This window comes from Nerophis lumbriciformis, linkage group LG26 (genome assembly GCF_033978685.3).
Source record: "Nerophis lumbriciformis linkage group LG26, RoL_Nlum_v2.1, whole genome shotgun sequence".
In the NCBI taxonomy this organism is placed as follows: Eukaryota; Metazoa; Chordata; class Actinopteri; order Syngnathiformes; family Syngnathidae; genus Nerophis; species Nerophis lumbriciformis.
The window spans coordinates 24,667,598-24,695,000 of record NC_084573.2 but is presented as its reverse complement, the minus strand read 5'-3'; the positions used below and the strand labels follow the sequence as shown (position 1 = coordinate 24,695,000).

Sequence of the window (27,403 nt, the reverse complement as noted above, 5' to 3'; positions counted from 1 at the left end):
CATTTTGGGACAGCATGGTGGCCAGCTATTAAGTCGTCTGTTTTCATCGCAAAATTCCACAGTATTCTGGACATCTGTGTTGGTGAATCTTCTGCAATTTGTTCAATGAACAATGGAGACAGCAAAGAAGAAAGCTGTAGGTGGGAAGCGGTGTATTGCGGCCGACTGCATCAACACAAACACAGCCGGTGTTTCATTGTTTACATTCCCGGAAGATGACAGTCAAGCTTTACCATTGGCCTGTGGAGAACTGGGACAACAGAGACTCTTACCAGGAGGACTTTGAGTTGGATGCGCAGACGCGGTACCGTGAGTACGCAGGCAGCTGCGGCTTCCAAACATTTGATCGCTTGCCCGTACGTGCGTGCCGCTATGTGCATGTCACGTACGTAACTTTGGGGACTTTGGGGAAATATATGTGCTGTATGAACTTTGGGGAGGTGAACGGTACTTTGGGCTGTGGGATTGAGTGTGTTGTGCAGGTGTTTGAGTTGTATTTGCGGGTTATATGGACGGGAGGGGGGAGGTGTTTGTTATGCGGTATTAATTTGTGGCATATTAAATATAAGCCTGGTTGTGTTGTGGCTAATAGAGTATATATATGTCTTGTGTTTATTTACTGTTTTAGTCATTCCCAGCTGAATATCAGGTCCCACCCGCCTCTCACAGCATCTTCCCTATCTGAATCGCTCCCACTGCCCTCTAGTCCTTCACTCTCACTTTCCTCATCCACGAATCTTTCATCCTCGCTCAAATTAATGGGGAAATCGTCGCTTTCTCGGTCCGAATCGCTCTCGCTGCTGGTGGCCATGATTGTAAACAATGTGCAGATGTGAGGAGCTCCACAACCTGTGATGTCACGCTACTCGTCTGCTACTTCCGGTACAGGCAAGGCTTTTTTATCAGCGACCAAAAGTTGCAAACTTTATCGTCGATGTTCTCTACTAAATCTTTTCAGCAAAAATATGGCAATATCGCAAAATGATCAAGTATGACACATAGAATGGACCTGCTATCCCCGTTTAAATAAGAAAATCGCATTTCAGTAGGCCTTTAAAAAAAAAAAGTACCAATAAATACCAGTATCGATAAAGAATAACGATAAGGGTACGTACCAATTAAATGCTAACCATATACATCCCTAGTGCAACATGATGCTTAGTGTTCCACAAAAGCTGGATCTGTTTAGCACACAGCTTCTAAAACCTGTAGCTCATCCTCTTTATATTCAGGCTCAAAAATATAAGGTTCTGGATCGTCATTTGTCCCAAAGTAGTCTTTGCTGTCTCTCATGAAGTCTGCCATGGTTAGTAGTGTTGTTGCGTTTGAAGGGAAAAGCGAACATTGTGATGTGCCGCCGTATGCTTAAAATGAGCAAAATATGTAAATATTACAAGTTATTATGAATGTGCCTGTTACTACATTACATATATACTTACAGCGTGTATATAATAAAACATTGATGGAGGTTTTTTAGAGCGCTTTATAGGCCGGATAAAGCGACCCCTGTTGTTAGCTGACTTTTGCTAGAGTTTATTTACGAGTTACAATGCATTAAAAAAAGAACATATGTGTTCTTGTCATAGGCATTGTGATGAAATGCAAAATTCCAGTAGATGCCGTTTTTATTGAACAATTCTGCATTACGTCCACGTGGAAATCACAGAGCCATACAGTTTTATGAAAACGACATAGAAAAGATGTTTGGTAGCCACGACCGGGCATCTTAAAAATTAGAAGCCAAAGTAGTTGCAAGCGGGTTGCACAGACTCCACATCAAAAATGTGACCTTTTATGCTTATCGCTTTTCATCATTACAAATATCACTCAATACACTCAACTGCACCTCTGAAAGCACTCGTGCTCAAAACACCTGTGAGTCAGTCCAACCAAAGACCTGTGACTCACGCAGGGCAAAGTGAAGGGGAGGGAAAAGAGCTTAGTGCTCGCCGTAGTGAATAGGAGGCATGGCGAGCGTGAGCATTAACTTGAAGGGTGACAGTCGGCGAGAAGGACAAGAATGCAGAGCGGCACAAATTGCTACGCTTGCAAGGCGACTGTGGGGCGAGAGGCTTGCCAAAACTAGATCAAAGGCACCACACTTGTGTAGTTCCAGTGATTTTCAGTCTTATAAATCCACAGCGTGTGGGCAAATGCACACATCCAGTACTCACAATCTGCTGCCTCCTGGGCCGGGTCACAAGCGAGAACATGTCAATAACACCCAGTGCAGTGGGAGGCTAGCATGTGCGAAAAGGCTACGTGTGCGTTATATTTACCACCGCTCTTTCATAGTAAAAAAAATAAGGTTAAAATAATTTTCGCCTAAAGGCACTGAATGCACATCGGCGATCGACAGAAGGCATGTTTAATACAGAATTGGCTCAACAGCAAGCCTCTTCGTTCATGTGTGTGCTTGTTGCTAAGTAACGATGTGGCACCATGGGGTACACAATTAAGACCTCACACAATGTGCCCTGACAGCAATTAAAACACCCATTAAAAGATAGGCAAAGGAAGAAAAAGCCAGAGCGAGATAAGCAGCAATGACAGAAAGAAAAAAGATAACAGAAAAAGAGAAGCAGAGAATAGGATGTCTCTCATATCAGTTCTAAACAGGAAATAAAAAAAAGGGCAGCATGTTCATTATGTCTTAAAAAGTACTCCAGGCTGGTAAATTGTATTTTATATTCCACATCTCTGTCAAAGTGGGAATAAATCATGAGGAATAGAGAGCCCTTACTGTCTTGCTGTGATTAAAACCAGACAAAATCTTTCTGAGGCCGAGTGGGAGGAACACTATTTTAGCAGTCGCCGTGGAAAAGACTATGGCTTAATTGGCACACTTCCATAGGAAGGGGATTCATATGGCCCTATTGGTCACGGTTTACCTGATACATGAAACGTGATGAATTTGGGGGTTGCGCTATCCACTTTAGCCGCCATATGGCAGTAGAGTGTTTAATATCTTAAAATGTGTTTTGTGGCAATTACAAATTTGCCCACAGCGTCAGTTGCTATGTAGAGTGGTATGGAGGTTAATTTGTGTCTTTCTTACGAAAGCATGTTTTTTGACACTGAATTTATGTAAGTGAATTTTTTGCGTTTGAATTTTGTGAAACTGATTTTTTTTCGTCCTTTCTGAGCTGCCACATTATTGTGGTAGAGGAGTTTGCGTGTCCCAATGATCCTTTATGAAAAGTACAAATCGAGGATCTAGATTTCCCTCGCCCGGACGCGGGTCACCGGGGCTCCCCTCTGGAGCCAGGCCCAGAGGTGGGGCACGATGGCGAGCGCCTGGTGGCCGGGCCTGTCCCCATGGGGCCCGGCCGGGCTCAGCCCGAAGAGGCAACGTGGGTCCCCCCTCCAATGGGCTCACCACTCATGGGAGGGGTCATAGAGGTTGGGTGCAGTGTGAGCTGGGCGGCAGCCGAAGGCGGGGCACTTGGCAGTCCGATCCTCGGCCACATAAGCTAGCTCTTGGGACGTGGAACCTCGCTGGGAGGGAAGGAGCCTGAGCATGTGCGCGAGGTGGAGAAGTTCCGGCTAGATATAGTCGGACTCACTTTGACGCACAGCAAGGGCTCTGGAACCTGTTCTCTCGAGTGGGGCTGGACTCTCTTCCACTCTGGAGTTGCAAGCAATGAGAGGGGACAGGCTGGGGTGGCAATTCTTGTTGCAACCCGGCTCAGAGCCTGCACGTTGGACTTTAACCCAGTAGACGAGAGGGTAGCTTCCCTCCGCCTTCGGGTGGGGGGGGACAGGTCCTGACTGTTGTTTGTGCTTACGCACCAAGCAGCAGCTCAGAGTACACACTCTTTTTGGCTTCCCTTGAGGGAGTACTGGAGAGTGCTCCCTCGGGTGATTCCCTTGTTCTGCTGGGGGACTTCAATGCTCATGTTGGCAACGACAGTGAAACCTGGAGAGCCGTGATTGGGAAGAATGGCCGCCCGGATCTGAACCCAAGTGGTGCTTTGTTATTGAACTTTTGTGCTCGTCACGGATTGTCCATAACAAACAATGTTCAAACATAAGCGTGTCCATGTGCACTTGGCACCAGGACACCCTCAGCCGCAGTTCCATGATTGACTTTGTAGTTGTGTCGTCGGATTTGCGGCCTCATGTTTTGGACACTCGGGTGCAGAGAGGGGCAGAGCTTTCTGCCGATCACCACCTGGTGGTGAGCTGGCTCCGATGGTGGGGGAGGATACCGGACAGACCTGGCAGGCCCAAACGCATTGTGAGGGTATGCTGGCAATGTCTAGCAGAGTCTCCTGTCAGAGAGAGTTTCAATTCCCACCTCCGGAAGAACTTAGAACATGTCACGAGGGAGGTGCTGGACATTGAGTCCGAGTGGACCATGTTCCGTGCCTCTATTGTCGAGGCGGCTGATTGGAGCTGTGGCCGCAAGGTGGTTCGTGCCTGTCGTGGCGGTAATCCTAGAACCGGCTGGTGGACACCAGCGGTGAGGGATGCCGTCAAGCTGAAGAAAGAGTCCTATCGGGTCCTTTTGGCTCATGGGACTCCAGAGGCAGCGGACAGGTACCGACAGGCCAAGCGAAGTGTGGCTTCAGCGGTCGCGGAGGCAAAAACTCGGACATGGGAGGAGTTTGGGGAAGCCATGGAAAACGACCACCATCCGCCGCCTCGGGGGGGAAGCAGTGCACTGTCAACACCGTGTGTGGTGAGGATGGTGTGCTGCTGACCTCGACTGCGGCTGTTGTGGATCGGTGGAGGGAATACTTCGAAGACTTCCTCAATCCCACCAATATGTCTTCCTATGAGGAAGCAGTGTCTGGGGAATCTGTGGTGAGCTCTCCTATTTCTGGGGCAGAGGTTGCCGAGGTAGTTAAAAAGCTCCTCGGTGGCAAGGCCCCGGGGGTGGATGAGAGCCGCCCGGAGTTCCTTAAGGCTCTGAATGCTGTGGGGATGTCTTGATTGACAAGACTCTGCAACACCACGTGGACATCGGGGGCGGTACCTCTGGATTGGCAGACCGGGGTGGTGGTTCCTCTCTTTAAGAAGGGGAACCGGAGGGTGTGTTCCAACTATCGTTGGATCACACTCCTCAGCCTTCCCGGTAAGGTCTATTCAGGTGTACTGGAAAGGAGGCTACGCCGAATAGTCGAACCTCGGATCCAGGAGGAACAGTGTGGTTTTCGTCCTGGTCGTGGAACGGTAGACCAGCTCTATACTCTCGGCAGGGTCCTTGAGGGTGCATGGGAGTTTGCCCAACCAGTCTACATGTGCTTTGTGGACTTGGAGAAGGAATTCGACCGTGTCCCACGGGAAGTCCTGTGGGGAGTGCTCAGAGAGTATGGGGTATCGGACTACTGTCTGATTGTGGCGGTCCGCTCCCTGTATGATCAGTGTCAGAGCTTGGTCCCTATTGCCGGCAGTAAGTCGGACCCGTTTCCAGTGAGGGTTGGACTCCGCCAAGGCTGCCCTTTGTCACCGATGCTGTTCATAACTTTTATGGACAAAATTTCTAGGCGCAGTCAGGGCGTTGAGGGGTTCCGATTTGGTAGCTGCAGGATTAGGTCTCTGCTTTTTGCAGATGATGTGGTCCTGATGGCTTCAACTGGCCAGGATCTTCAGCTCTCACTGGATCGGTTCGCAGCAAAGTGTGAAGCGACTGGGATGAGATACAGCACCTCCGAGTCCATAGTTCTCGCCCGGGAAAGGGTGGAGTGCCATCTACAGGTTGGGGAGGAGCTCTTGCCACAAGTGGAGGAGTTAAAGTACCTCGGAGTCTTGTTCACGAGTGAGGGAAGAGTGGATCGTGAGATCGACAGGCGGATCGGTGCAGCGTCTTCAGTAATGCGGACGCTGTATCGATCCGTTGTGGTGAAGAAGGAGCTGAGCCGGAAGGCAAAGCTCTCAATTTACCGGTCGATCTACGTTCCCATCCTCACCTATGGTCATGAGCTTTGGATTATGACTGAAAGGACAAGATCACAGGTACAAGCGGCCGAAATGAGTTTCCTCCGCCGGGTGGCGGGTCTCTCCCTTAGAGATAGGGTGAGAGGCTCTGTCATCCGGGAGGAGCTCAAAGTAAAGCCGCTGCTCCTCCACATTGAGAAGAGCCAGATGAGGTGGTTCGGGCATCTGCTCAGGATGCCACCCGAACGGCAGGAGGCCACGGGGAAGACCCAGGACACGTTGGTAAGACTATGTCTCCCGGCTGGCCTGGGAACGCCTCGGCATCCCCCGGGAGGAGCTGGACGAAGTGGCTGGGGAGAGGGAAGTCTGGGCTTCTCTGCTTAGGCTGATGCCCCCGCGACCCGACCTCGGAAAAGCGGAAGAAAATGGATGGATGGATGGATTTTTTTTTTATTTTTAAATTGAGACAAAAAAATGGCTCGCAAAATGTTTGTGTAAAAATTCAGTGGAGAGATACGTGTGGACTGCTTGTTCAATAAATGAGGCTAGCAAGTACCTGTAAGCAATCAGCACCAAAACTTTGATGTTTCATTGAGAATATAGAACATTACACACTGCGCTCAAAAATCTGTCAAAATGTTTTAATACGACTTTGGTCAGCTACGAAGTCGCACCGTTTTATTATGATGTGTGTATAAGGACCGCAAAATGGCACATATTAGGAGATATATCTGGTGTTTTGTTTCGCAATATTATGCAAGACCAATTTTTCTTACCTATCTGCATAAGTTCCAAAAATGTGCGTGCGTCCACCATTGTAGTCCGCGCCGTAGTCAATAAGTTCCTTCTTTTTCTCTATGCTCTTGTTGTGAGGCATTTAATCTCCGTGGTTGCCATTTCTAATATAAAGTAGCGTAAAGTTCTAACTTTTATCTGTCAGTAGACTCGCTATGGAAGTGCTAAAATCTACAACAGAAATGGCGAAAAGACTGTCGAAGTGGAGGCACGTAAATGAGACCGCCAATAAAACGGTGCATCCCAGAGCGAAGGTCAGAAAGTGACTTGAAGATGGTCTGTAAAACATAATCTATGCAACATTTTGACCAAAGAACCACCATTACATGTTATGTAGACCACAAGGAAGTGTTTTAAATGTAGAACAAAAAATCATAATATGACCCCTTTAAGGCTACAACTAATTCAAATCAAATATTTGACTTCTGAGTTTTGGAGGGAAAATTTTGCATAATTTTTGTTTATGCCATACAAAAAAAGGCTTTACTTTGACAAAAGGTATAAAACATACAAAAACATAAAAAAATAACAACAACTTAAATATCAATGGATAGATCTGAAGTTGATCTACAGCTTTAAGCATTAGTAAAAAAAAGTAAAAAAACAAATATTAATGTATGGGGGTATATTGCAAAGTGTGTGTTTTTGCCATTACAAAAAGGTGTTTCCTTTGACAAAAAGGGCATAAAACAAAAAACATAGAAAAGTGTATATTAACGGCTAGATCTGAAGTTGACTTAGATTGAATGTAAAATAAATATATATATATATATATATATATATATATATATATATATATATATATATATATATATATATATTTATTTATATTAATATAATATATTTATATTATCAGCAATATATGTATACATATATATATATATATATATATATATATATATATATATGTATATATATATATACATATATATATAAATATAAATATATAAACATATATACATAAACATATATATAAATATATAAACATACATACATAAACATATATATAAATATAAACATATATATACATATATATATACACATATATATATATATATATATATATATATATATATATATATATATATGAATTACTTATACAACTTTAATGACTGAGACCCTATTGGGTCCTCTGACCTATAACGTTCATAACATTGAAGGATTCCCTGAGAGTTATTATGATATTAATCCAGTGCGCCATATGGTCCGAAAAATACAGAAATCAAGTTGGGTGATTAGCTTCTGTTTAAAGTCAATGGAAAATGCAGTAAAAGGTCTCAATTCATGCCTTCTTTTCCTTTCATACTGTAGATGTAGCTTAGGGGGTGCTCACCTGTAGGAGGTGTTGTCAGAACAGGGATTGTGTACCCGAACGACCAAAAAGACATGTTGGAAGTGTGAACGGATGTTTTTGGGGGTGAAGGGGAGCGCTCCTGGCTCCTGGAACACAATGGTGACGATGTCATTCCCGATGTGGCGCTTCCGCAGGAGCTGGAAATAGCCAAGAACGAGAGAAGAAAGCAGGGTTAGCTACAATCCTTTTTCAATCTTTGACAATTACATGAAGCAAATGAATTTGACAGACACCAAGTTAGCAATGCAGTTGAAAGGCCGAAGCCGTACTTACTTGTTGTTTATTGTTGGGCGTGTAGGGAAGCATGGTTGAAACGTGGAACATGAGCTCATAATCCTTATGTGTGGTATACAGGGAGTGAGTGCCAGTTGAGTCAGCTGCAAGAAACACAATTGACTGTGAAATTGCCAATCCCAACAGTCAATTAGACCCACATCCCAGCTATTACACAAGTAGGTCCATTAAAAAAAAGAACTTTTGAAACTTTGTAAAATAGGATTTCCTGTGAGACCGTTTACCGTTTTAATGACAACAGAATCAATGGTGACGAACTGTTGGTTCTCAGAGGATGCAAATAGTGATGGAGCTGTTCTTCTAATAGGCCTCCCCATTATTCTGTCTCTGTGTAGCTTTCCACACCCTGTATAAATGGATCACTTATTCATCCAGGTAGTAACGTGCCAGATGTGAACAACACCAATTATTGATGACATGCGTATTTTTAGAAGCCAAATGCTCCCCAAGAAGAGTGTCTCAATGTACTCCTACACCTCCAGTGTCTGGCAGCTGTGCATTTGCTGGCACTTGGAACTGTACTTTTGTCATCAATGTACTAAATTGTTTAGATAGTTTGAGCTGCCAGGACCCCTTCTGTTGAGCCCCAGACTTCATACTGTGAACCGTGGCTCACCAACATAATTAATTGATATATTTTCATTGTTTAACCTAATTATTCCTTTCACGTGAGATATACCTACAATAAAACAAAATAAATCAAAGTTTGGGATGTCCCAATCAACATATTTGGCCTCTGATCCTATACTTTGACATTGTAGAAGTAAACATGTAGATAGCAAATAAGTAAACACAATAATATGGGGCGGCGAATGTAAAAGTTCAGTCACACTTTTCTAGTAGATATATTTTTCTAATTTAACTAACTTTTCTCAGATTTAGCTAATTATCATCACCTTTATGTTTAAATTAAATGTTGACTCTAAATATTGTATCTAAACCTAAATCTTAAATAAACATCTGTATGTTAAATACAAATCTATATGTTAGATCTAAACCTAAATCTTAAATATAAATCTATATGTTGGATGTTAAGTCCAAACCTAAATGTTAAATTTAAACCTAAATCTTAAATCTAAACCTAAATCTTAAATCTAAATATAAATGTGAGCGCTAAATGTTGAATCTAAATTTGTCAAGTCAAGTGAATTACATTTATATAGCGCTTTTTCTCAAGTGACTCAAAGCGCTTTACATTGTGAAACCCAATATCTAAGTTACATTTAAACCAATGTGGGTGGCACTGGGAGCAGGTGGGTAAAGTGTCTTGCCCAAGGACACAACGGCAGTGACTAGGATGGCAGAAGCGGGGATCGAACCTGCAACCCTCAAGTTGGTGGCACGGCCGCTCTACCAACAGAGCTATACCGCCCCAATTTAAGTATTAAATTTAAACCAAAATCTTAAATCTAAACCAATGTTAAATCTAAACCAAAATCTTAAATCTAAACCTAAACGTTAAATATAAATCTTAAATCTATATGTGATAAATGTTCAATCCAAACCTAAATGTTAAATGTAAATCTGTATGTTAAATCTAAACCCAAATTTTATATCTAAACCTAAATGTTGAGTGTAAACCTAAATCGTAAAAAATAAATCTAAATGTGAGCGCTAAATGTTAAATGTGAGTACTAAATGTTAAATCTAAACCTAAATCTTAAATATAAATGTGAGCGCTAAATGTTAAATCTAAACCTAAATGTTAAGTCTAAACCTAAATTTTAAAAACACATCTAAATGTGAGCGCTAAATGTTAAAAGGGAGCACTAAATGTTAAATCTAAACCTAAATCTTATTCCAAACAAGTCCTGGTGCCTGGTAGGAACTACAACTCAGGACATCTCCTCGCAAAGTGACAGCAGGTACTGGGTTTCGAAAACATGGTTCAGAGTTTAGGCAAATGTGCGAGGTTAACACTGGGACACAGCTGCAGTAAAGGCCCCTGATCCAATCCCTTAATTGGAACATCTCTAGTAATAATAATAATAATATACTTGATTTTTTTTGTGGAAGGCTAATAAGAAATGGGGATTTTGGAACGTTTTCTGCTCACTGCAGAATGTGTTTACTCCCTCAGCATAGACACGAAAAAGTATATAACAGAAGTTAGCTATACAGGTTTTAAAAAAACTTTTTATTTCTCAAGCTGCTGGGCCTCTTACACTATAAAACCTGCAGCTTAAGGCTCTTGTATGTAAAATATATATATGTATTTGTTTTATTTTGGCATGCATTAGAAGTACATACTCTTGGTGTCCAGCTGGGCCCGGTACTTGGAAAAGCCTTTGAGTCGAACCCTCTCTCCCAAAAGATGGAGGAACTCCTCCAATGCGAGTCCAGCTGATTCGTTGTTATACATTTCTTCCTCGCTGCTCTGGCCCGCCATGCAGTACATCACCCCCACCTTTCGCTGGAAACTCAGCTGTGTCCGGAAGAACACAGTAAACTTCTTTCAGATGGTGTACTGTGAGTGGTCACGGTGCAGTTTCCGAAGAAAATGAATGTTGAAAACGTCAACACAACATTTTCAGGGTTCGGCTGTTAATGATTGCACCTGTGTGTGTGTTTATTGCTGTTTTACGTTACTATGTGACTGCTACTTCAGTCAAGTTATCCATAGACCTAAAGTGGAACCTCGGTTTACGAACTCCCCAATTACTTTTCGATTTACAAACTTTCAGATCGAGCCTAATGTGCCTCTGTGTGTGAACCATGTCTCGATCATTCATTTTGTGCGCCGCTGGAAGCCTCACGGTGCAGCCATTTTGGGGATAGCAGTACAGTAAACACAAGGCGCAACCATTTTGGAGAGGCGGAGCCCCCTACGTCACATCTTGTTTACCCAGTTGGTTCAGCGTGTGTTTCTTTTCTAATACATTCACCAGGTTTTGTCTATCTTGCTTACTCAATATGGATCCAAAAAGCAAACAAACCAGCCTGGAAAGAAGGAGGGAATCGCTGTGGACTTAGACTTAGTGAAAAGATGGAACCTACACACACTGCCTCTCCTCCCTGCCCCCTCCACTTTTTGTCTGCCCTCCCTTCTGCGCTTCGTGTGCCTGCCGTTTGCTGACAGCAAGGTAAAAAAGATTTTAACTATTTCTTCATTATTGTTGCAACATGGTTGTTAACGTTTTTGAGAAAGGGACTTGTTTGTGTGCACGCGTATTGACGGTATACATTGTGGAAGAAAGATAGTATACATTGCAGACATATATATATATATACATATGTTAGGTCAGGAAAAAACACAGAGGCTACATCATCCCTACAAGTCTGGTTCGCAGGTTTCCCTGCTCGTCAGGGGATTTTATACATTATATATTTATATATTTTATATATTATATGAAATCCCCTGACGTCAGGGGATTTTATATATCATATATTTTATATAAAATCCCCTGACGGGCAGGGAAACCTGCGATACAGGCATGTAGGGATGATATAGCCTGTGTTTTTTCCTGACCTAACGTATATTCCGCTCTAACCCAGTATTGAGCACTGTATAACGGATAAACCACAGAAACCTCGACTATATATATTATATATATATATATATACACACACACACACACACACACACACACACACACACACACACATACATACATACATACATACACACGGCAGAAGAGGGGTTAGTGCATCTGCCTCACAATACGAAGGTCCTGAGTAGTCTTGGGTTCAATCCCGGGCCCGGGATCTTTCTGTGTGGAGTTTGCATGTTCTCCCCGTGACTGCGTGGGTTCCCTTCGGGTACTCCGGCTTCCTCCCACTTCCAAAGACATGCACCTGGGGATAGGTTGATTGGCAACACTAAATTGGCCCTAGTGTGTGAATGTGAGTGTGAATGTTGTCTGTCTATCTGTGTTGGCCCTGCGATAAGGTGGCGACTTGTCCAGGGTGTACGGCGCCTTCCGCCCGATTGTAGCTGAGATAGGCTCCAGCGCCCCCCGCGACCCCAAAGGGAATAAGCGGTAGAAAATGGATGGATATATATATATATATATATACATATATATATATATATATATATATATATATACATATATATATACATATATACATATATATATACATATATACATATATATATACATATATACATATATATATACATATATACATATATATATATATATATATATATATATATATATATATATATATATATATATATATATATACACACATATATATATATGTATGTATATATGTATGTATATATATATATATATATATATATATACATACATATATGTGTGTATATATATATATATATATATATATATATACATACATATATGTATATATATATATATATATATATATACATATATATATATATACACACTCATACATACATATATGTATATATATATATATATGTATGTGTATATATATATATATATACATATATATACAAATACATACATATATACAAATACATACATATATGTATATATATATACACACATACATATATATATATATATATATATATACACACACATACATACATATATATACACATACATATATATACATACACATATATATACACACACACACACACACATACATACATACATACATACATACATACATACATACATACATACATACATACATACATACATACATATATATATATATATATATATATATATATATATATATATATATATATACACACACACACACACACATAAGTACACATACAGTGTCTTCAAAGTGTTAATTTTTTTAATAAAACGGGGACTCTTGTTGAGGCTAGAACAAATTATTCATGTTTATATTGTTTCTTATGAGGAAATATGCTTCACTATACAAACTTTTCTATTTACAAACCATGTTCAAGAACCAATTACATTCGTAAATAGGAGGTTCCACTGTATTGCGCTTATTACAGTTTAGCAAGACGCTGATCAAGTGATGTTTCAAAGCACTTTTCACTCCTGCTTACCCCCTGCTCGTCCAGCTTCATCAACTGTTCAGTGACCTTGGGCGTGTTGAGTGCCAAGCGCAGGCAGTGAACATTCAGCTCCGGCACCAGGTACTCCAGCACCTCTTTGAGGGGCAGTCCTCGTGCGAGGCCGTGTTTCGACGTCGACGGCACTGCATCTTCTATGATGGAGCCTCGCAGGGTGTTTAACTGGACGTGACAAAACCAAACAAAAATGGTCTTAATTAATACAATTTGGCACTATAAAGATGTATACACACTACTACTGTATATATGATAACAACAACTGTGACCCAACCAGCTATTCTAGATTATGGATGTGTGTCTGTGTCCAATGTCACTTCTTCACACTTGTCACATTTAGTTCAGTTAAAATAGTCTAGTACGACTTTTGTATAAACTTTGCTGTGTGCTTAGCTAAGTTTTCAAACTGGTATTTTTATTGTGGCACTGTAAAAGAACAGTAAGGACTTGATTGGGCAGCCTGATTGACCGGACTCAAAATATTCCAAACCAAAATGGCGTCTGCTGGGTAAAACAGGTTGGTTCTTTTTACACGGTTATATTCATCAGCTTAGATTTTACAAAAGGCTATCATCACACAGAAGGCGAGAGCAGTGCAGATTGACAGCTTTTCCAATGCATTTCCTTTAACATACTCAAATGTTCACATTTGACCTCAAGTGAACCGAACTGCACCAGAATTTATTTGAAATGGACTCCACACAGCATTAATTGATGTACATATTATTAATTAATTGTAAAATTGATTCATTGTGTATTTGGTTACATTTTAACACATTCTGTATCCTCTGAGCCTCCTGTGGACAGGTGCTGAAAATTACTAATATGGTTTGGCCATATCAAATAAATAAATAAAATTAAAATTAAATTCCACCATGGATCGTGTTTTACTAAAACAGGACAGTTTCCAAAATGTTGGTTACAGAATTGTCCTAAATTTCTTGGTACATAAGTATAATTTGTTTAGAATTCGAAATGTCTCATTCTAGCGATTAGTTTGTTCGATTAATTGACTAATCAGATAAAACACACTTTATAAACTCAATGTGTATTTTAGGGCAAAAAATTGTGGACAGATTTTTTTTTTGTAATGTATAATGTATATAATGTAATTTAGGTCAAAGAAAAGCAACCTGCATCCATCAGTTTACCTCACTCGTTCTGAAAATGACCCTTTTTTGCTTGCCAGAACCTTTATTCTTGTTTTCTAATAAATGCACAAGGTCAACATTGAATTTGCACTTTTAATATGTGTGGATTTATTTTCAGAAAAACAATTAATGGATAGAAAAAATCTCTGATTTCTATTTTGCTGCCTCGATTAATCGTTTGCTAATTACATTTTATTAATGTAGTTAATACAAATGTATAAAATCTGGACCGCATGGAGTGCCCGGAACTTCAAATACACGGGGGTGGGTGCTGCGATTTGTGTGGCGGCAAACAGATTTTTGTCATTTTCATCAATCAATATGACGTCTTTTTATGAGTGGGGGCTCTTATGGGTGGGAGGCCCTTTTGGATCTCCAACAATTTTATTGCGATTTATTTTTTTAAAACTGTCATTGCTCAAAAAATACAAATGAATTCAAATCAATGGTGTTATGAAATATTGACTTACAGTACTTAAGGCAATTTAAAATATGGCAAAACGATAAAAAAATATATATGTTAATACTAATTAATAAAAACATTTGTTTTAAATGTTTGTATACATTTTTTTAGCTTTTATAACGAAAATCAGATCATAGCAAATTATGCAAATTACTCGATGACATCATGGTAACCACGGACCCACCGCCACAAGTATCTTAGCAGTTTAGGGGAAACCCTGACACATATACCGGTACATATTCACACATATACATATACACACATATGCACGCACGCAAACACCCACACCCACACACATCTATATATATACACACACGCACGCACACACATTATTATGACTGAAACCCATCAGGGTCTCTGGGACTACACTTGAGGGGAGCCCTAAAAGTAAAAAATATATATATACACCGTATTTTACGCACTATAAGACGCACCTAAAAACCTCCAATTTTGTCAAAAGCTGACAGTGCGCCTTATAATCCGGTGTGCCTTATCTATGGACCAATATTGAGCCTCCAACAGGTAAAAGTTTCAACCAATCAATCAATCGCAACTACGGTAAGCAGCCGCCGACTTAATTTTCCCCCGTAGAAGAAGAAGAAGCGCGCGGTGCATGCTGGGATATATGACTGCGCGAGGCGTGCCGTTTCATTTCCATTTGTTTGTTTATGTAAAGACCCCAAAATGGCTCCTATTAAGAGACACGCTTACGACGCAGAGTTTAAACTTAAGACGATCAGTCACGCAGTAGAACACAAGAATAGAGCAGCAGCGACACTGACTCGATTAATGACGACTTCGACAGGCATGTTGGATGCCGTATTCGCCCAACTGTTTAATTCGGACACTGAAGAAGAATTCGAGGGATTCGTGGATGAGGAATAACTTCATAAAGTGAGCTTTACATGTTTATTTTGTGTGTTGTGTTGTGTGACATTAACGTTTGAGCAACGTTGAGTTATTGATATATTGTTATTGCTCTGCACTATTTGGAGTGTTACTATATTGTGATTGCACTAACGTTTGATTTACCGTAACAGTATCACTGTGTTTTACGTGTTTATTGAATCAGGGAAAAGTTCCTCTCCACTATGTGATATAAATGTTGCACTACATGTTATACCTTGCTGTTGTTAAAAGATAAACAAAACACCACGTCACTGACTTTACCTCGGGGAAAATAATAAAGCAGCTGTTTATTCATTTTGGGAGTGAACAGAGTTGTCAGAACGCTGGCTTGTAATCTATTAATAAAGTTTGACTGACCTATCTGACTGTTTTGTTGACATTCCCTTTAGCGCAGCTCCATCTAATTGATGCATAACGTAACCCCAGCCTCTACTGTAGCGTCTATTCTATGCGCCATATAATGCGGTGCGCCTTATATATGAACAAAGTTTTAAAATATGCCAATCATTGAAGGTGCGCCTTATAATCCGGTGCACCTTATAGTGCGGAAAATACGGTATATTGTTTTGGTTTTGAAAATGAAAAACATTTAAATGGCCCCCGCATGCTCTGATTTTTCAGTGTGCGGCCCTCAATTGATACAGTTTGGACACCCTTGGTGTAGAGGCCTGAGGAGCACACAACTAAAGGATTGAATGCTCAAAAACATGATATACTGATTACTGTTAAATAAAATAAAAAGGTTGTGTGATCCATAAAAATATTTTGCATCCTTGAGCATATTTAGAGAAACAACAATATAAAGCTTATCTAATGTAATTTAGGTCAAATAAAAGCAACCTGCATCTATCAGTTTACCTCAATCGTTCTGAAAATGACCCTTTTTTGCTTGCCAGAACCTTTATTCTTGTTTTCTAATAAATGCACAAGGTCAACACTGAATTTGCACTTTTAATATGTGTGAATTTATTTTCAGAAAAACAATTAATGCATAGAAAAATCTCTGATTTCTATTTTGCTGCCTCGATTAATCGTTTGCTAATTACATTTTATTAATGTAGTTAATACAAATGTATAAAATCTGGACCGCGTGGAGTGCCCGGAACTTCAAATACACGGACAAAGTTTCCACACGTGTGTGGGTGCTGTGATTTGTGTGGCGGCAAACAGATTTTTGTCATTTTCATCAATCCTACACGCTTAAAGGGAAATTTCATTATACTGTAGATTTGCTTATTGGATTGCTGACATATACAGTCCAGAAATACAATTCAACACATTCCTTTTTTCTCTCTCCCATTTCAATATTGATGACATGTGTTTATTCAAAGAAAGAAATTACGGTTATGGTAAACAGAAATATGAGTTTATTTCAACTATTTCAAATAAAAAATTTAACATTGAGGCTATAAAGTGTGTTTTATCCGATTACTCGATTAATCAAACAAACTAATCAAAAGATTACTCGATTACTAAAATAATTGATAGCGGCAGCCCTAACACTTAAACTCCTTTTATTTGTTTTTAAATGTTAAAAGTTAAAGTTAAAGTACCAATGATTGTCACACACACACTAGGTGTGGCGAAATTATTCTCTGCATTTGACCCATCACCCTTGATCACCCCCTGGGAGGTGAGGGGAGCAGTGGGCAGCAGCGGTGGCTGCGCCCGGGAATCATTTTGGTGATTTAACCCCCAATTCCAACCCTTGATGCTGAGTGCCAAGCAGGGAGGTAATGGGTCCCATTTTTATAGTCTTTGGTATGACTCGGCCGGGATTTGAACTCCCAACCTACCGATCTCAGGACGGACACTCTAACCACCTCGCGCCAACCTATCTCTCCGACCTCCTTCAGCCTTACTGCCCCACCCGATCCTTAAGATCAGCCGATCAGCTGCTGTTGACGGTCCCTGACACAAGGCTGAAGCTTAGAGGTGACAGAGCTTTCGCCGCTGCTGCTCCCAAGCTCTGGAACGACCTACCTCTGAGTATTAGACAAGCCTCCTCTCTTCCTGTTTTTAAATCTCTCTTAAAAACATACCTTTATTCCATGGCTTTTAACACTGAGTGATATCCATCCTGCAATGGCGCCCCATAATACACATGCTGTGAACCTGTTTTTATGTTTTTATTTATTCTATTTTATTTATTTATTTTTTATCGTGTTTTGTTTGTGTTGTGTTGTGTTTGCTTGGTACTCGTATTATCTTTTAACCTGCCCATTGTACAGCACTTTGGCTACCCCTGTGGTAAATTTTAAATGTGCTTTATAAATAAAGTTGATTTGATTTGATTTGATAACACAGACCACGGTCCCCACAAACCAACACAACTCTCATGTACACTATTGCAGCGGCCGTGCGGGAACTATGTCCTCATTTTTAAAGTTCCGGGCACTCTGTGTTGTCCAGATGTGAACAACTTATTTTAGTTACACTCATTAAACGATTAATCGAAGACGCAGCATATAAATCGAAACTTTTTTTTAATCAAATCAATCGATTAACTTGACTATAAACTTGACAAACCAAACAACGAAAAACACAGATGTAATAGGGCACATTGTGGCATCATTCAAAAGACTCCAAAAAAATTATCAGTCTGGCCAAAAAGGATATCTTAGGAGTTCATGTCATGTGTTCTGGCCTCCTCTATAGCCCCCATCCCTGAGTTTTAAGTCGAGAAGCACTCTAAGTGAAGAGAGGACAATACCTCACCTCAGTGGACACAGGGTCCAAGGCTCTTGAACATTAGTGCATCCCACTCACTCCCCCACAGACAGGACTACATCTATAGCGACCCTTCTCCCAGTGCTGAAAATAGCAATTAGAGCGACGAGAGGGAGGCATGGGGAGTGAAGAAAATGGAAGAACACATAGCACATGGATTGTACGTCTTCCCTGGAGATCTGTAGGGCTATTATTCAGAGCTTGCTTCCAAATGAAAGCGAGGCTTTTTCCTCTTCCACACAAATACCTTTGGCACTATTTTTGTCTTGTTCAGCTGCGAAATGGCACAGCTCAGTCGTTCACAGATGAAGGCTGAGAAAGATGGTGGGTGGGTGTTTGTCCTCGGGAACGGGGACAAGCTCTATGGCTCCTGTGTGTCTATTATCTCTCACGGCGAGCTATAGACCGCTAAATACATACTGCAATTCTAAAGCTACAAGGTAGTGTTGGCTAATACAGATAGCATACTCGAGAGCAGGGGTGTCCAAAGTGCGGCCCACAGCTATTTTGTTTTACAGCCCGCCGTACAGTCTAATAATACTATTAAAAAGTGGAATAAAAGAGCAAACAGGTGAAATGTAACAAAATAAATTGCAGTGTTGACTCGAATATCACAAACCGGCTGTTTTTTTCTTTAAAGCGGTCATTACTCAAAAATAATAATGAATCAAAATCAATGTTGTTATGAATTATTGACCTATTTAAGGCTCCAATTACTTCACATCAAATATTCCACTTAGAAGAAAAATGTGGATTAAATATTGCATATTTTGAGTGTTTGCCATATAACAAACAAGGTTGTCTTAAAACAAACAAAACCCTAAAAATGCATAAAAACTTATAATCGACAGATAGATCTGAAATTGAAGAACTAAAGTGTTATAAGTAAAACAAATATAAAAAAATATGACGTCTTTTTATGGGTGGGGGGCCCTTTTGGATCTCCAACAATTTTATTGCGATTTATTTTTTAAAAACTGTCATTGCTCAAAAAATACAAATGAATTCAAATCAATGGTGTTATGAAATATTGACTTACAGTACTTAAGGCAATTAAAAATATGGCAAAACGATAAAAAATATATATGTTAATACTAATTAATAAAAACATTTGTTTTAAATGTTTGTATACATTTTTTGAGCCTTTATAACGAAAATCATATCATTATAGCAAATTACTCGATGACATCATGGTAACCGCGTCCCCACCGCCACAAGTATCTTAGCAGTTTAGGGGAAACCCTGACACATATACTTACACACACACACGCAAACACATATCTATCTATCTATATATCTACATATCTATCTATCTATATATCTACATATATATACATATATATATATATATATATATATATACACACACACACACATTTTTATGACTGAAACCCATCAGGGTCTCTCGGACTAAACTTGAGGGGAGCCCTAAAAGTAAAAAAAAAAAAATATATATATATATATTGTTTTGGTTTTGAAAATGAAAAATATTCAAATGGCCCCCGCATGCTCGTGATTTTTCAGTGTGCGGCCCTCAATTGAAAAAGTTTGGACACCCTTGGTGTAGAGGCATGAGGAGCACACAACCAAAGGATTTAATGCTCAAAAACATGATATACTTATTACTCCATCCATCTTCTTCCGCTTATCCGAGGTCGGGTCGCGGGGGCAGCAGCCTAAGCAAGGACGCCCAGACTTTCCTCTCCCGAGCCACTTTGTCCTGCTCTTCCCGGGGGATCCCGAGGCGTTCCCAGGCCAGCCGGGAGACATAGACTACCCAACGTGTCCTGGGTCTTCCTCGTGGCCTCCTACCGGTCGGACGTGCCCTAAACACCTCCCTAAGGAGGCGTTCGGGTGGCATCCTGACCAGATGCCCGAACCACCTCATCTGGCTCCTCTCGATGTGGAGTAGCAGCGGCTTTACTTTGAGCTCCCCCCCGGATGGCAGAGCTTCTCACCCTCTCTCTAAGGGAGAGACCCGCCACCCTGCGGAGGAAACTCATTTCGGCCGCTTGTACCCGTGATCTTGTCCTTTCAGTCATAACCCAAAGCTCATGACCATAGGTGAGGATGGGAACGTAGATCGACCGGTAAATTGAGAGCTTTGCCTTCCGGCTCAGCTCCTTCTTCACCACAACGGATCGATACAGCGTCCGCATTACTGAAGATGTCGCACCGATCCGCCTGTCGATCTCACGATCCACTCTTCCCTCACTCGTGAACAAGACTCCGAGGTACTTTAACTCCTCCACTTGGGGCAGGGTCTCCTCCCCAATCCGGAGATGGCACTCCACCCTTTTCCGGGCGAGAACCATGGACTCGGACTCGGACTTGGAGGTGCTGATTCTCATCCCAGTCGCTTCACACTCTGCTGCGAACCGATCCAGTGAGAGCTGAAGATCCTGGCCAGATGAAGCCATCAGGACCACATCATCTGCAAAAAGCAGAGACCTAATCCTGCAGCCACCAAACCAGATCCCATCAACGCCTTGACTGCGCCTAGAAATTCTGGCCATAAAAGTTATGAACAGAATCGGTGAGAAAGGGCAGCTTTGGCGGAGTCCAACGCTCACTGGAAACGTGTCCGACTTACTGCTGGCAATGCGGACCAAGCTCTGACACTGATCGTACAGGGAGCGGACAGCCACAATAAGACAGTCCGATACCCCATACTCTCTGAGCACTCCCCACAGGACTTCCCGAGGGACACGGTCGAATGCCTTCTCCAAGTCCACAAAGCACATGTAGACTGGTTGGGCAAACTCCCATGCACCTGCCGAGAGTATAGAGCTGGTCCACAGTTTCACGACCAGGACGAAAACCACATTGTTCCTCCTGAATCCAAGGTTCGACTATCCGGCGTAGCCTCCTCTCCAGTACACCTGAATAGACCTTACCGGGAAGGCTGAGGAGTGTGATCCCACGATAGTTGGAACATACCCTCTGGTTCCCCTTCTTAAAGAGAGGAACCACCACCCCGGTCTGCCAATCCAGAGGTACCGCCCCCGATGTCCATGCGATGCTGCAGAGTCTTGTCAACCAAGACAGCCCACAGCATCCAGAGCCTTGAGGAACTTTGGGCGGATCTCATCCACCCCCGGGGCCTTGCCACCGAGGAGCTTTTTACCTACCTCAGCAACCTCAGCCCCAGAAATAGGAGAGCCCACCACAGATTCCCCAGGCACTGCTTCCTCATAGGAAGACGTGTTGGTGGGATTGAGGAGGTCTTCGAAGTATTCCCTCCACCGATCCACAACATCCGCAGTCAAGTCAGCAGCACACCACCCTCACCATTGACAGTACACTGCTTCCCCTTCCTGAGGCGGCGGATAGTGGCCCAGAATCGCTTCGAAGCCGTCCGGAAGTCGTTTTCCATGGCTTCCCCGAACTCCTCCCATGTCCGAGGTGCGGAACATGGTCCAATCGGTCTCAATGTCCAGCACCTCCATCATGACATGTTCAAAGTTCTTCCGGAGGTGGGAATTGAAACTCTCTCTAACAAGAGACTCTGCTAGACGTTCCCAGCAGACCCTCACAATGCGTTTGGGCCTGCCAGGTCTGTCCGGCATCCTCCCCCACCATCGCAGCCAACTCACCACCAGGTGGTGATCGGTAGAAAGCTCTGCCCCTCTCTTCATACTTCATACTCAACATACTTATTACTGTTAAATAAAATAAAAAGGTTGTGTGATCCTTAAAAATATTTTGCATCCTTTAGCATATTTAGAGAAACAACAATATAAAGCTTATCTAATGTAATTTAGGTCAAAGAAAAGCAACCTGCATCTATCAGTTTACCTCACTCGTTCTGAAAATGACCCTGTAGTTGTACTGCTGGCCGTGTTCCTTGTGTTCCTCCACCTTCTCCCTCCTGAGACTCACTGCCACTGGGCCCAAGTTCTCGTCCACCCCCAGGTAGTTCCAGTGTTCTAGGGAATAGACCATGTGAGGGCAAAAGTAAGCAAACTGACCAACAATTGATTATAATCAAATTGTGCTAACCTCGGAGGTAAAAGTGCTTTCTGTAGTAATAGGCTCCGAGGTCAACATGTTCCACAATATATCGTTTGGACCGTTCAGCGTGTTGACTTGGGCCGTCCTTTGGGGCTTCCAAGACTGCCACGCCAGCGTTCGTAAAATGAGTAGTGAGCGTACCCTCCAAAGGACCTTCTTCTGGACTACTGGTAGAGTTGCTTGAGCTCCCACCACTTCCAATGCTGCCTTGCTAAAGGTGTCAAGACACAAGCAAGTCATTCAACCATATTGTCACAGATATTTCACAAATGACAATGTAAATTGAAAGTTATTTAATGTGATTCTGAACTGAAAATAGCTTGTGAATGTTGAGGTAATCTAAAGTAAATGCAAAAGTAATGGTCTTGCCTAGGGATGTTCCGATCAGGGTTTCAATTCATATCATCCATGGCTGAGATCGTCCGATACAAATTCCGATCCCATGTATAAACTGTACACTTATCCAATTATTTATGGGGAGTGCTATTGACAGTGTAACAATATCAACACAATATTTAAACCAGTTGCTTATTTTTATTTTATTACATACAATTGTTTGAGCAAAACAAGTCAAACAAAAACTACGATCTAGTATACTCTTTTAAATCCTTTGTTTTATGCCCTCACAGTCTGCAGGGAATTATTCTCAAAGTTTGTAAACGTTAAGAAAAACAACAAAAAATTATTTTGAGAGTGAAAATATAAATCTAATCACTTTTGTATTGAGCCTATACGGATACTACCTTTGGTATATTGGTATCACCGATGTATGGATCGATTTGTCCCCCTCCTACTGTATGTGTCATGAACTGACTGACATTGCTGACAAACCAACAGTTGTTGTCATATTATCCTCTCTCTAACTCTCATTAATCTACTTGTTAATTTCCTGTTTTTATCTGCTTGCTTTCTGCTGTAACGTACTTCCATTTCAACTTCTTAATCTTTACTAAACAATTATTTCTAGATGCTGTTTCAAGCTATCTTTGTTGCGTTTGGGTCACATGGTAACGACGGGCATGTTCCCAGGATGCGGAAAGACAGGCAGAAAGCTGTGTGCAGGTAAGGAGAGTCTTTACTTCTTTAACTCAAAGCAAAAAGACAACAAAATAGGAGACGTGCGGCTTGGAAAGTGCACTTAAAGCCCAAGGCAAAAAACGTTGATTATCCTTAGCCTAGCATCGAAAGGCAGGTAGCACTAAGCTAACATGGAACATAAACAATATGTTACTGTCGCATTAGGCGAACAATGGCCCTGCACGGAGCAAACGGCAAGACGTGTATATAACGAGGTATGATTAGTGGCGGCAGCAGGTGGGGACACTAATTAATAAACAGAAACTAGTGTGTATTATCAGCGCACCTAGCAACCAGAACGTAAACAAAGTAAAGAGCAGACATATACTTTAAACATGGGAAAACGATAAACACAAAACAAGATATGACCTTGGCCATGACAATCTTATTGGTTAGCTTAGCTATTAGCATATCTGTTACTGGCTTGGTCTCGGTGTGTAAAATGTTTAGCCTTGTCCTCCAGTGATAATACTTAAGATACTCAATTTAAGAAATGCAGTTTATTTGTCGCAATGGAGGTGGTTAATATAAGTTTTGGGGAGTGGCTTGGAGACATATAATTAGCTGTTTGCCGCTTGTTAGCCAGGGTTTGAAAATAAATAGTGTCAGCCAGAGGGGATCGGTGTTTGTGATCAGCATTTAAAGACATTAATTGGCATTGGTGATCATCTAATTTTTCAGGAAAACCATCTGATACTGATCCGCGGCAGAGTAATCGACACATCCCTAATATTGTTTATTTTGAATATGCTTCAAGAAAAGCTACATCACTTGCATATTTGAAAATATTTGAAAAGGAGAAGAAAGAAGCAGAGTTTATTTAATCGTACCCCTTCCCCAACATGTTATCCGAGTCATTTTTTAATAGGGAAGAAAAAAATAAATATAATCTTGCACCAAACTAACCTGTTTCGCTGGGGCGATGTTCCTCTCACCCTCTCCACCAATCTCGTTCCTGAAACACGGGCAACTGAGCACCAGGTCGTTGCTCTTATCGTCGCCCGGGTCCAAAGCCGGGTTGGCACCATGTCCACCTAGCCCTTCTTTACTCAGCTCCTCCTGCGAGCCGCACGGCGAGCCATAAACTACGCTCTGACTGGAGGAGAGGGACGACGTGGCGGAAGCAGCAGCGGCAGCTGAGGCACCGGTAGTGGTGTTTTTGCGTTTGGCTCCCGTCTGGCGGCTTTGGATGACCTCATTGAGGTCAAAGAGTAAAGAATGAATATCAAAATGGGCGAAGCCCTTTTGGCACATCCAAGGTTTAGGAGGGGGCGCACTCTCGTCCCCTTTCCCACCATCCTCAGCATCTGACCCAGCTCTCGATGTGTCACCTTCTACTTTTACACTACGCAACTTGCGGAATATTGACTCTCCACCCGTCTCAGACTTGGACCTCCTTTTCAAGTGCTTCTCTCTTTCCTTAAGCCGACTTGCAGGACTACCTCTGGCTGGTCCCATGGGTCCATCAGGCAAATCCAGGGCGGTCTGTTTCACAGGGGCCACAGTCAGCAGCTCGGTTAACCTTTCTGGGGCTGGACTTCTTTGATCGGGGGCCTCGGACGACTGGTATCCTTTGAGCATGTCAAAAAAACTCTCCCCTGACACACCATGTTTGTCTATTGATGAAGTGCTGCCGTACTCTCGGTGCATGGGAGTCCACCCAGAGAAAGACCAGCCCTCATTACCATCACCGTCCAGTTCACTAATTGTTATATCACTGTTACTTCGCTGTCGGATGCGTCTCATACCTTTACGAGGTGAACCAAGGTAGCCATCAGGCGACAGAAAACGATTGTCCTTTCCCTTCATTTGCATCTTGTTCTTCAGTGTGTTCTGGATATTGCGGAGCATGGATGAGTCCTGGGGGCTGATGAGATGGCCCAGCTTGGCTGACAAATTGCTGTGGGCTGTGACTGCTGAGACGCCTCCACCGCCACCACTACCACCACCTCCTCCAAGTCTTTCTCGATCTCCACTTCCACCACTTCCAGAGGAGCTGGTGGTGTTGGAACTGGGTGAGTCAGTTTCCACTGTAATATGCCAAACACCTCCGCCTCCCCCATCTTTTCTCGGGGGCCAGTCAGCCACACGAGCCCGAACTCCCATCTTGGGGACAGCGGGGTTGGTGCCGGTGGTGGAAGAAGAGGAAATATGAGCGCTCTCGCTGCGGGGTGGTGGAGCACCTCCATTGGGAAGACGCAAACGGCGAGTATAGAACTCATCGGTAGCCGGGACCGAGCCCCCAACGGATCGTTCCGTTTGGGAACGCTTGAGACTGGTCATTGTGAAGTTGGGGGTTTAGGGAAAGGGAGGGCACAGGTAGAAATGAGGTGTTTAGATTGGCTTCAACATAATGCCCACTGGTAGTGAAGTGACAAGAGTCTTAAAGACACATTCAGCCCTGCAAAATGAGGGAGAGAAAGAAAACCTAGAGTCAGACCAACAGATTGCTGCTTTATAAATGTCAATTACATTACATTCAGTGTCGACTAGGCATGGGCTGGTTAACAGTTGTAAGGTATACCCCAGTAATAAAAAGTAACTGTTTCAAAACCACCAATTTTCCTTCATACCGACCGTACGGTATGAGCGAAAGTGAAAGCTCAAAATCTTTCTCCCTCTTTCTTAGTATCTGTTGTTTGCTAACATGTCCAAACTTTGAGCAACTTCTTTTGAGGCGGGTCTATTAGTGCGTTCCATTTACCTCGGAATCCGGAAGTTGAAGCTGAGACTGACGTCGTAGCAGAGCTATGCACGTTCCAGTTAAGAGGTCGGAAATCAAAATGGCCCCTTTTGAAATTTTTTATTTTCAAAACTAATACAATATTCATTGTAAACATTAGGGCTTCCCTTCATTTTAAAGAATGCTGATGGTCTCGGGGACCTCAAAGAGGATAATCTCACCACACTTTAACTTTAACGTGTTAAAACCAAGTCATACATTAATATTGTTTTTGTCAAGGAAAACCCAGTTTTTTTGATGACAAAAAACTGAAAATATGCAATATCTCTCCCCTGCCCCTAAATTGTAATATTTGATGTGAAGCAATTAGAGCCTTAAATAGGTAAATAATTCATAGCAACATTGATTTTGGTTCATTATTATTCATTTGGGGACGGCGTGGTACAGTTGGGAGAGTGGCCGTGCCAGCAACCTGAGGGTTCCTGGTTCGATCCCCAGCTTCTACCAACCTAGTCACGTCCGTTGTGTCCTTGAGCAAGACACTTCACCCTTGCTCCTGATGGGTCGAGGTTAACGCCTTGCATGGCAGCTCCCGCCATCTGTGTATGAATGGGTGAATGTGGAGATAGTGTCAAAGCGCTTTGAGTACCTTGAAGGTAGAAAAGCGCTATACAAGTATAACCCATTTACCATTTATTTGAACAATGATAGTTTAAAAAAATAAAAAATACACCAGACTAAAGGTCTCGGGTATCCAAATGGGCTAAATCGCAAGAACAACTTCAGATCTTTCCGTTAATTGTAAGTTTTTATTGTTTAAAAAAAAAAAAAGTTTTATGTTTTATGCTCTTGTTAAAAAAACCTTGTTTTATTTATATGGCGAACACACAAAATATGTAATATTTTCCCTATAAAGTGGAATATTTGAATTGGAGTAACTGGAGCCTTGAACACTGCAAAAAGAACTGTTAAAATATAAGGTAAAAAAGACTGGATTTTAGGGGGGAAAAATACTAAAAAAATAGTGAAATGATCTAGCTGTATTGATGGATAATTT

The 27,403-nt window shown here is 41.9% G+C and overlaps 1 protein-coding gene across 4 annotated transcripts in view; it reads right to left on the bottom strand.

The window, feature by feature from the left end:
• The window catches only part of sipa1l1 (signal-induced proliferation-associated 1 like 1), a 209,495-nt gene that overhangs the window by 86,307 nt on the left and 95,785 nt on the right, over window positions 1-27,403 (bottom strand). For all 4 annotated transcript variants that reach the window (XM_072916279.1, XM_061987120.2, XM_072916278.1 and 1 more), the window contains exons 3-9: window positions 24,570-26,064; window positions 22,575-22,797; window positions 22,371-22,501; window positions 13,296-13,484; window positions 10,577-10,751; window positions 8,306-8,409; window positions 8,012-8,169 (exon numbers count right to left, since the gene is read on the bottom strand). In XM_072916279.1, coding sequence (XP_072772380.1) covers window positions 8,012-8,169; window positions 8,306-8,409; window positions 10,577-10,751; window positions 13,296-13,484; window positions 22,371-22,501; window positions 22,575-22,797; window positions 24,570-25,946 — 2,357 coding nt within the window. In that variant the 5' untranslated portion in view covers window positions 25,947-26,064. The remainder of the gene's footprint in view (window positions 1-8,011; window positions 8,170-8,305; window positions 8,410-10,576; window positions 10,752-13,295; window positions 13,485-22,370; window positions 22,502-22,574; window positions 22,798-24,569; window positions 26,065-27,403) is intronic.